Consider the following 12,057-nt stretch of genomic DNA (forward strand, 5'->3'; position numbering starts at 1 on the left):
TCACTCGAAATTCTAATCTGTCTCAAACTTAGAAGTTCCACATGTCGAACTTTTTTGAATAAAATAATTTGTAAAATACGCAACAATATAATTAATTTTTTTAAATGTGTTTGAATATATTTTTATCACACTATTGCAATGAAAATTTTTTTTAATACGTTTTCATTATTTAAAATAAAGTATTAAATGTCCAAAAATGGAGCAGTGGCCACAAATGGTACTTCTACCCTATATCCAAGATTTGATACAGTTTCAAATATCAGCAAAGTCTCTCTACTTTGAAACTACGAAAATGAAATTATTTCTGAGACGTAGTAATTATTACAGTTTTATATGACTTTTTTCAGTCCTTAATAGCAAACAGGTTTTCAACTTTCAAATTTTGTGGTAAAAATTAATATCTCATATTGTAATTTTTTCTATAAATTCATTTAGCTCGGTTTACATTCTCAATTGTTTAATTTACTATTTTACATAGCAGCGTTTTATTCAAGCAGGGTTTAAAAATTGAACTTTGAGATATAATAATTCACAGAATATTTCTCATTCTCGAGAATTAGTATTGCTCACACTGTAAATTTTAAAAACTGATAAGAAATCTATTTATTCTAATATAAAAATAAATTACCAATAAATGGCAATTTTTATAGTTTCTTCTATCACCTATAAATTTTTCAATTAAGAATAATTGAAATGTAAAAAGTAACTGACATTTTCAGGTCTTACTCAACTAAAAATACATTAGAAACTGTAAAATTTTGTATCTATAATTGTAATTATTTTATTACGAGCAGTAGTTTCAATTATTACAGTGCAAACTATAATACTTGAAATTTTTTTTACCAGGACCCTGTTTTTGCTCTACAAACTGTAATTTTTCCACTGTTCTTTTTTTCGTGTTATAGTTCCAAAAATGAACACTTATCTTTTTACACTTATAATAATTATAATGCAAAAAAATATGATGACAGCGGTATTAATTACAGTTGCAATAATAATAATTTTATTGATGAACATAATGCTAAATAAAACTGTTCAATTGTAACAGAAGCTTTAAATGTAATTAATGATTACAATTATGAACAATAAATTATAATTTACTTAATATTGATTCAATTATTCTTCATGAAACATAGATAGTAAACTTTCATAATTAATTTGTCTATTTTTTTCGATTCTTGGTCTATAATTTTAACAATTTTAATGAAGGCTTATAACGGGCTTTCTGTTACGAAACGCAAAAAAGTATACAAGTGGGGGAAGTTGATTTGGACTCTCAGTAAATACCATTCGAGGGGAAGAGACTTGCGACGGGTAGTACCCTGATAACCAGTTGAGGTCAATTTCAGGTAAACCAATACATTGTATGTATTTTTTGACCTAAAATTGAGCTCAACTGGTTATCGGGGTAGTCGACTATAATAATTTTGACAAATCTATTATATATATTTTTATGCATACTCGGAAATGAATCTTCCTAGCGGCAACATCTCATATATGACGGTAAGTATTTATTAGGGTGATTCATTTCCGCAAAAGTTTTTTTTTTTTTAAGTCCTCAAGCAAAATCTCAATCTACATCGAAAAAAAAAATTCTCACTAAATATGAGCTCTTAATTCCAATGCTAAGTACTTGCCATTTGATTTCAAAGATTTCTCATTTAAAATACACGTAAATTAAATTACATTTTTTTTAACTTTCTAATACTCAGCTGCGTTCCATGATATCAAGGCGGTTTTGGTCGCAAATTGTAGGACATTTGGTGTTTTTCAAAAGTGCCCATAGTTACTTAGCTGTAATTCCAACTGTTTCACTTGTGTCCGTTGCGGAACTCATTTTTCCAATAAAATTGACGTTTATTAGCTTGCAGAACATAAACCAATGAAAGTACATCAAAAATGTTAATAGAAATTTTATAGGAAATTTTATTCTCTTCGAAAAAAGTCCTATGAGTCAAGTCGCTAAAGTCCATAGTTTCCGAGTTATAATCATTTTAATAATTTGAAAAATATAAGATAAAAAAAAATTATAATTGATATTATATTTTTCAAATTATTAAAATGATTATAACTCGGAAACTATGCACTTTAGAGACTTGACTCATAGGACTTTTTTCGAAGGGAATAAAATTTCCTATAAAATTTCTTTTAACATTTTTGATGTACTTTCATTGGTTTATGTTCTGCAAGCCTATAAACGAATTACAGCTAAGTAACTGTGAGCACTTTTGAAGAACACCAAATGCCCTACAATTTGCGACCAAAACCGCCTTGATATCATGAAACGCAGCTGAGTATTAGAAAGTTAAAAAAAAAAGTAATTTAATTTACGTGTATTTTAAATGATAAATCTTTGACATCAAATGGCAAGTACTTAGCATTGGAATTAAGAGCTCATATTTGGTGAGAATTTTTTTTTTTTCGATGTAGGTTAAGATTTTGCTTGAAGACTTAAAAAAAAAAAAACTTTTGCGGAAATGAATCACCCTAGTATTCATATTTTTCACTATATCTGCACCAAAAGTTTGAATTCTTGCCTTGTTTAGTTGGAAAAATCGTACATTTCTATTATAAGAAGATAAATGACAAAAATTAGCGCATGCACCATTTTTTCCTAAAGATTCATTCTTCACTAAAAAAGAATAGTAGGACATTCCAGCTTGCGTGTGTAGCTGCCTACCCGAGCCGAAGGCAAGGGCGAGTAATAATAAGACACGCGAAATGGGATTCCTATCTTGTGGTGTATGTACTATTTTCCATCAGATATATAAAAAGTAAAACGTGTACGATTTATCAAAAAAATTGATGCACAGAAAAAAAAAGGATTCCGTGGTGCAAAAGATTTTTAACTGCCCCAAAAAATTTTTTGCATTATAAATTGAAAAAAAAAAAATTTTCTAGTCGTAAGAAAATTTTTGTCTTCAATTCATAATGCAAAACATTTTTTTCGCCAATACATCATTTTTTTCTGTGTAGTTCAAATGTATTTTCTAATATAAAAAAATTTTTTTTTTTTTGTCAAATTAATAATTATATCAAAAAACTCCGCAATAAGATTTAATTAAAAGTAACTAAGAAGGTTACAAAGAAACCAATAAACTTTTATTGGTTTCGATGTAATTTTTTACTTCCCGCTAAGAAAATTGCAAAATTTCAAAAATTCGGGAAGTTATTGTTTTCACCTCGATTTTCGAAAATCGAGTTTTCATCAGATGTCGACGTTTTAAGGTCCTAGGAAGCTATTCTGACTATTTTCAGATGGACGTCCGTGTGTATATGTATGTGTAAACCTTTTTTTGTCTGACGATATCTTTGGAACAAATCAACCGATTTGAACGTACTTCGTGGCAATCGAAAGGGTTCACCAAAATTTAGAATTGACTAGATTTTGGGGTAGATCGGTCATGTAGTTTACAAGTTATACGAAGAATAAAAATTACAAATTTTTTTTGTTTTTTGTTTTTTGCGTATAACTTATAAACCACTTGCCCGATTCACCTCAAAATGTAATCAGTTTTAAGTCTTGTTGAGCCCTTTCGATTGTCACCAAGAAAGTTCAAATCGGTTCATTCCATCCAAAGATATCGTCGGACAAAAATTATAATTTTTCAGTGAAGGTATGTTTTACCGGTCTAACAAATTTTTGTTCGAAGAGCTCAAAAATTTACAAGTAATAGTGTTTCCGAGCTCCTTGAGCTCGAAAACAGCGGGAAGTTTTAGGGCTGGCCCGCAGGGTCAGGCGATTTTCAGATTTTTTTTTGCACTTTTGATGCGATTTTATCAGCTTTTCGATAACGTAAGAGGATTCATACATAAAAGTAAATTATCTAATAAAAAAAAATGTTTTTTTCGAATTATTACAACTCAAATTTTTCAATCGAAAAATATTTTACTAATTTAAGATTTTCAATGATCCATCTCTGACACTTTACCATTTAAATAAATTCATTAAAAGAAAAGATGTAGGAGAGTTGTTGATAATAAATTTTATGAATTGTAACTTAAATATCTATAAATTTGTTTATATTCTCAATGGTTTTTAAGTTATTGTATAGAACGTGTAGAATTTGCTGATTCTTTTAAAAATCAAAATTACCCTTTTGCAAGAGGCATTTATCATGATGAATTTAATTTATTAATCAAAAATATTCGGGAATATTTAAATTTTTGAATACTTTTTTTTCAGTCATATCCCACACGAAAAACATAAATATCCGGATAAATTTTTTGTTCGTTTGAGTAAAAAGTAACACTTTTTTAAAATTAATTTTTTCAAGGTTATTTTTGATATCATTGCGCATAAATTTTGGCTAGTACTATTTTATAAAAATTAATTAAAAATCTTTACCCCTGCAATGACATTCGTTGGTTTCTTGAAATCTTAATGCTGGCCCTCGCCGTCAGCCTTCAGCTCTTAGTTAACTTTACCCTCTTCTACAATCATATTTTATTTATTGTATAAATACTAATTTTTTTATTGCATCTTCAATTGTTAGTATGGTTTTGCAATAAATCATCAATACAACGACGAGTAAAGTATAATAAATTATTATATTATTATTATTATTATAATAAATTTTGTGACAATTGCAACTCACACCCTGATAGCACAAGTTGCTCGTCAAATTTTTGGTTATTATTAGTTTGCAAGCAACTTGACGACAAGTTGTCGACAACTAGCTTTTGTAACTTTTGGCTACAGGTTACCGCAAACTTTCTGAGAAAGTTGGCGCCAATGAGAAAAGCCGCATTTCGAAGCCAGGTTTCTGAGAAAATTGAAGTCAACTTATGGATTTCCAACTTTTGCGGCCAACGGTGACTAGTTGCGGCTGTTAGTTTGACGCTAATTTCTCGCCAACTTGACTGTCAGATGCACCGAGTCGACGTTAAAAATGAACATCTGAAATGACCAATAATTTCTTGATTATCTTTAATTAGCAATTGTCCTCTAAATGGTAACACATAGAATTCACCAGTAGCGCCATCAGTAACAGTGATATGCATCATCCCCGCCCGGCTAAACTGAGAGAGAGAAAGAGAGAACATTGGAACGATTGGAACTGAAACTTAACCTGACTTATTCTTATACAGAAAAAACAAAACTCAAAAAACGCAAACTGCGTGATAATCGTCTGCAAGATTTAAATAGTTTATTATTTTTTAGTTGATATATTTTTAATTTTATAAACGAAAAATCATGGAGGAGATTTTGGCTAAATTATTAGTAACTGACAGTGCAGTAATTAAACAAGTATGAATAATACTATTTTATTTTAAACAATAAGAACTTGAGTTTAGACACGTGTTTAGTTAATTATGTGTACATACTTTGATTGAAATATGTGTGGTGAAAAAAGAAATTATTTTTTTTTTCTAAAACGATAAAAAATTATGATAGTAAAGTAAGCGGACATCTGACAATTTTTAAAACTTCGAAATAATAAATTAAAATATTTATAAAATAAAAATAAAAAAATCCATGTTTAGAAAATTCAAAATTTAGTACATGGATTTTTTTTAATTTTATTATTTCAATTATTTAATTTTTTTATATGTAATTAAATAATTGTCGTATGTCTGCTACATTTACACTCAGAAAATTATTTATTGATAAGATCATTAAGCTGTTGCTCCCTGTGCTTACAAATAAAAAATACAAATTAAAAATTACTGAATATAAATTAAAATAAAATTGATTAATAAGTTATTCAACACAAAAAAATTGACTTCTTGCTGTTCAGACATTCAGTCACTAAAAAAAAAAAATAAAATTCAAATAATTATTTTTCTTGTTTCCATAAATACTCAAAGTAACGCGTTTTTTTCTTTAAATTAAATTGATAATTTTTATTTAAAAAAAACAAAAACTATGACTTCACTTTCGTAATTAATTTCTAAAAGCATTAATTAATTAACAGGGGTTATCAAATATTTTCGGCTGAGTTGTTTTCGGAAACAAAATCTCTAAATACAAAATATAGACCGCACATTGATACACTACTGTCTAATCTAGCGAAGTGCGCTTAAATTGTTTGACAATATTCGTTTGTTTAAGAGAAAAACTCGGCCAAAGTCTCCATTTACTGCACATATATGGAGAAAAATGTTGGCTCAAAACCTACCAATTTTTATTATGCTGTCGACCAAACTTGAAACAGGAAAAGAAGCATCCAAAAAATTATCATGCACTTATGAAAAATTATTATGCCGCACCACAATTATTATAATGTATAGAAGTAATTGTTATTAAATCTTATCGATAAGTGTTTCGCGCATAGTTAGTATATGATACAGCATAATAATCTTTCGTATGAGCATAATTTTTTGGATGCTTTCCTTCCTGTTTCAAATTTGGTCGACAGCATAATAGAATTGGTAGGTTTCGAGCCAACATTTTTCTCCGTGTATACGAAATGCAGATACAATAAATAACTTATCAATGATAAGTTATCATAAATGCCAGATGGCTAGTAGGTAAATGTAAATAGTCCTACTTTACATCTTCCTTACGCAGCATAAGCTGTAGAAAAATCCTTTTCGATACAAATCGCTTTCCCTGATTAAGAAAATTGATTAGTAGGGACGATTTTTGCCTCAATTTCGAAATGAATAGTTCATATGTTTGATACTATGGCGAAAATATTGAAAAAGTTTTCAAACAAAAGTTATAAGAAATTTAATTTTACAAAAAAAGTGTATCTTATGATTTTTTTATACGACCAATATTTTTATCGCAATTACAAAATTAAGATTCATAATGAATGATTAAAATTTTTATTAAGTATGGAAATCTTAATTTTGAAATTACGGCTTTCTTATTAGTTCTACAAAAAAATTGTAGGGGGCATTTTTTTTTTAAATTAAATTTTAAACAACTTTTATTTGAAAAATTTTTTTATACGACCAATATTTCCGCTGTAATATAAAAAATCTGACAGCATTAATCATTAATTGTTATTTTTAAATAAAAGTAAAAATCCTGGCTCTGGTGATTAGAAAAGATTTTAAAAAAAATTTTAATGTTTTCTAATCTTTCTGAATTCTTAATAAAAATTATAAAGTATGTGAAGCAATTAAAAAAAATTTTTTACTGATTGAAAAGTATTTAGAAGTATTAAAAAAAAAATGATTACTTTTGAATCTTTATAAACCTTTCTATGAATTGAAATTTCAGTATCACTTAACTAACAAAAAAAATTTCCAAGTATTTGAAAATTTCAATATTTTTGAATTCTTCTGAATCTCCGTATGAAATGTAATTCAATTATTATCAAGTGATTGAAACGTATTTAAAAAAATTTTATATTTTCGAATCATCCCAAGTCTTTCAACAATTAGAAAATTCAACTAATATTTAAAATCTCCCCAAATTATTGAACAGCGGGTGATTTGTAACTTTTCAAAAGGATTTGATGCTTAAAAATTATGATAATTAAAAGTTTATAGAACAATTAAAAAGTATTAAAAAATTTCTTTTAATCTTTCCCAATTACTTTTCTTAATCAGGGGTTATAAAATAAGCAAGAAAAAAAAATTCTCCTAGTGATACAGCCTAATCTACAATGCTATGGTGCAATGTCCTAAAATCCACTAACTTTGATATGGAAACGAATGCAAGCATTAAGCTTTCGTAATTCACACATTACAATGTACAAATAAAAATAACATTAAATTTATTTTATAGGGTACAGCCGAACTAAGAGCAGCTTTAAAAGCTCCTGAAAGTGTATCAATTTTATGTCAAATTATTATTTCATCAGATAATTCAGCAGTAAGAAATGCATAACTTTTATTTTAATTACAATAAAATTATTTTTCACAGATTGTAATATCATAATAAAAATTTTATTTTTCTAGATAAGACAATACGCTGCAGTACTCTTGAGAAAACGATATGCTAAGGGAAAGCATTGGTCCAAGTTACCGTTTAATATAAAAACTCAAGTTAAATCAATTTTACTTCAAGGTCTTTTGAACGAGTCAGAAAAAATAAATAAAATGGCAATCGCCCAACTGATTGGTGTGATTGTAAAACACGAGTTGCCAAATAATACATGGCCAGAATTATTTCAGTTTATCCAACAACTTGTTTCAAGTGACAACATTGTCGAGAAAGGATTAGGAGTATTCACTTTGTCACAAATGACTGAAGTTGCTCCGGAAATCTATACCGCACATTTATCCTCATTAGCTAGTCTTTTAGTTGAAACCTACCGTAGTCTGTCAGAATTAGGTAATCCCGTTGCATTTTACATAATTAAAATAATGCGTGATCTGGCGCCATTGGTAGAAGGGAACCAAGCGATGGTGAATGCGTACAATCAAATGATACCATTGGCAATGGGTACAATACAGTCTTTTTCATCAGTTGATCCAGATAAGGCACAAGAAGCAATGGAGTTATTTGATGATCTATGTGATAATGCAGTGACTCTTATATCTCCTCATCTAAAGAATTATGTCCTTATGTGTTTGGCAATAGGAGACAATAGGACTTTGGACGATATGCTAAGAGTACGTGCATTGACATCTCTAGCCACTATGATAAGAGTTAAATCACGTGGAATTATTAAACACAAGTTGATGGAACCCATTGTTGAGGTTCTTTTTAAAATAATGTGTACACCGGAGGATGGACAAGATGAAGACGAGTTCAATGATGAAAATGAAACATTTACACCAGTAACTCGCGCCAGAGAAACTATGGTTGTAATGGCGACTCATTTAAGATCCGAAAAATTGGTCCCTCTTTTGCTTTGTCATATAGATCCAAGTTTACAAAGGGATGATATTTGGGCGAAACAAGCTTCATTTTTAACCATCGCATCCTTAGCTAAAGGTTGCTCTGAATACATTAGATCTAAATATCTCGTACATTTTCTCAAATACATTCACGAAGGAATAAATGATGGTTCTCATATTGTTATGAATGCTGCACTTTATGCTTTGGGTAAATTTTCAGAATATCTCCAACCGGAAATCAGTCAATATTCTCAACAACTTTTACCTGTTCTTTTTGATTATCTCAGACAAATGTGTGTGCATTTAAGTAAAGAAAAGTCACAACCACCAGCAGTTGATTGCATGTTTTACGCACTAGAAACATTTTGTGAAAACTTAAACGATGAGATCATACAATATCTTCCTACTCTGATGGAGAGACTATTTGAGACTTTAAGTATAGATGCACCAACGCATATTAAAGAACTTGCGATTAGTGCAATTGGAGCAGCAGCAAATGCCAGTCAACAGAATATGCTTCCATATTTTCCTAAAATAATCGCAATACTCGATCCTTATTTAACAGCAAAACCAAATGACGATACAATGAGCTTACAAGTTCAATCAATTGATACATTAGGAATTATTGTACGGACAATTGGTGAAGATAATTTTGCCCCATTAGTTGGTAAAACTATAGATTTAGGACTGAAACTTATTACTGAAAATAATGATCCTGATATACGTAAAGCTGTTTATGGATTATTCGCTTCCTTAGCGTCTATCACTAAGAAAGAAATAGCACCAGCATTACCGCAAATTTTAGAGTATATTTTTAACAGTATCCTAAGTTCTGAAGGAATTGTTTCTCAACTTAAAGAATATGAAGACGCAGCTTATCCGATTTATGAAGATCTAAGTGACACTGAAAATGAAGAGGAAGAGGATATCGAGCATACTGACAATGAGGATGATGGAAATGATGATGATGACGTAGCGGCTTACATGCTTAGTAGCTCTTACATTGAAGAAAAAGAAGAAGCTATTTTAGCTCTGCGTGAAATCGCTCACTACACTGAAGAGGCATTTTTACCTTATTTAGAAAAAGCCTTCGAAGAAGTATTCAAACTTATAAATTACCCTCAAGATGATATTAAAAAAGTTTCATTGGATGCTTTGGCTCAATTTTGTATTAATTTTTCAAAAATTTATTCGAGCGAAGGTAAACAGGCTTTACTAAAAGCATTGTCTGTTTTTATTCCAAAACTTTCCGAGATTATTCGTCTTGACATTGAAGCGACGGTTGTAATAAGCGGACTCGAAGCTCTTGCTGAGCTTTTAAAAGAAGTTAAAGGTGAAGTACTTGTTGGCGAAGGTCATAAAGAAGCTATAATGAACTGCGTGACAGATGTTTTTACTGGTAAAATCGAGTGTCAAGATCAAGAAGATCCAGACGATGACGATGAGGCAGAACAAGATGAATTTTTGGTAGAATGTGCCGGCGATGTATTGTCCAACTTTGGAAAAGCTATACCTGCTGAAGACTTTGCCAACTATTTTAAAACAGTGTTACCATTTTTGAAAGACAGATTGAAAGAAAATAAATCAGATCCTCAAAGATCCTTTGCAGTTGGCACTATATCTGAATGTTTGTCTGCACTTCGGCATATGACGTCGACATTTGTTTCGGAACTTTGGCCATTTTTTAAAAAAAGAACACAAGATCCAAGTCCTGAAGTCAGAAATAATGCATACTATGGTATTGGAGAGCTCGTTTTTTGGGGCAGAGAATCTGTTTACTGTCATTACACTGAAATTTTACAGCTTCTCTCTAATGCTCTACAAACAGAAGAACATCCTGGTCCCCGAGACAATATGGTTGGAATTATTGCAAGACTTATTATTACAAATTATTCATTGATTGATATTGAAATTGTTTTTCCTGGTTTTGTTCAACAATTACCACTAAAAAAAGATTTTGAAGAATATCAGTCTGTTTTCAAAGCCATATTAACTCTCTACAGAGATAGACATCAAGTTATTAATCCTCATATATCAAAACTGGTAATGGTTGCAATTAATATACTCCATGAGAAAAAAGTTCCTGATGATGGTAATTATAATAAAATTATACACTGAGAGAAAAAAAATAAAAGTCAAGTAATTATTTTTATTGTTTCTATAAATACTCAAAATAATTAATTTTTTTCTAAAATTAAATTTATAGTTCTCATTTTGCTTCACTTTAGTAATTAATTTATAGAGGCATCAATTACTCAAGACAACAAAACATTCGACAATTTAGTTGATACTTTCTCAAATTTATTACAATTACAAACTTCAGTAAACCAATTATTTGGTTAAGTAAAAAAAAGGGAATTGAAAAAAGATATAATTTAAAATTAGAAAAAAATATAACATATATTTATTTTTTTCGACAGCTACTTCTGTAAACTATTAAATATTTTTAAATTTTATTATTTAGTTGTGTAAATTAATATTTTAAATGACAAACATCAACAAATAACTTACGAGTTTATTAAAAACATGATTTCCAATCAGCCACCGTAGCCGAGCGTAGATTTGAATCTTAGGGTATAATTATTTATTTATAAAAAATATATTTGTTAAAGTAATAATATTTTTTTGACAAAATGAAATAATTTTTCCATAAAATATAATTTTTTTCTCTCAGTTTATTGTTATAATTAAGAGTAAGTTTAAAGATTAATTACACAAATTTTATTTTCAGAAACTAAACAGATTGTTTTCGAATTTATACATTCTGTTCAACAAGATTTTCCGAATGAGTGGAATGCTGCATTTGCTCAACTGTCGCCAGAACTTCGTCAAACTCTTGCTCGTTAAAATAAGTAAGATTTATATTATAGATTTTTTTTTCTCGTACAGTAATTAGCACTCTGCGAGTGAATTACAAGTTATATTAATTTTATTATCATATTCGGCTTTTAAATAAAAATCATAGTCGTCTGTTTCATAAATAATTTAATTTTAAAGTAGTTGAGAAAAAATAAAATTTTTTTATAAAAAATGTTTGATTACATTCGTATAGAGAAAAAAATAATTTCTTGGTGCAAGAATTATTTTGCATTATGAAATGAAGACAAAACTTTTCTTACGACTAAAAAAAAATTATCGATGGAAGAAATTTTTTTTATCGCCTCAAGAAATTTTTTGTTTTTAATTTATAATGCAAAAAATTTCTTGAGGCAAATGAAAATTTTATGCGCCAATAAATACTTTTTTTCTGTGCACGTATTAAGAAAAGTTACTCAATATAAATAATTTTATATTGTTTAATTTATTTTTTTTCTT

General features: G+C 28.9%; 1 protein-coding gene and 1 long non-coding RNA gene across 3 annotated transcripts in view; one reads left to right on the forward strand and one right to left on the reverse strand.

Moving 5' to 3' along the window:
* Positions 1-4,750, reverse strand: part of LOC130678235 (uncharacterized) — a 125,538-nt gene extending 120,788 nt beyond the window's left edge. The window contains exons 1-2 of one of the 2 annotated variants that reach the window (XR_008991776.1): positions 4,599-4,750; positions 4,349-4,434 (exon numbers count right to left, since the gene is read on the reverse strand). This is a non-coding gene — a long non-coding RNA (uncharacterized LOC130678235). Of the gene's footprint in view, positions 1-4,348 lie in introns of both variants that reach the window. The other variant, XR_008991775.1, reaches the window with a different exon arrangement.
* A 299-nt stretch (positions 4,751-5,049) lies between these two features.
* LOC130678232 (importin-4-like) lies at positions 5,050-11,966 on the forward strand. The gene is made up of 4 exons (XM_057485335.1): positions 5,050-5,251; positions 7,685-7,771; positions 7,858-10,834; positions 11,474-11,966. Exons 1-4 carry the CDS (start codon positions 5,198-5,200, stop codon positions 11,587-11,589), a joined length of 3,234 nt encoding a protein of 1,077 aa, XP_057341318.1. The 5' UTR covers positions 5,050-5,197; the 3' UTR covers positions 11,590-11,966.
* The last annotated feature ends 91 nt before the right edge of the window (positions 11,967-12,057 follow it).

Source organism: Microplitis mediator, chromosome 1, assembly GCF_029852145.1.
Source record: "Microplitis mediator isolate UGA2020A chromosome 1, iyMicMedi2.1, whole genome shotgun sequence".
NCBI classification, from domain to species: Eukaryota; Metazoa; Arthropoda; class Insecta; order Hymenoptera; family Braconidae; genus Microplitis; species Microplitis mediator.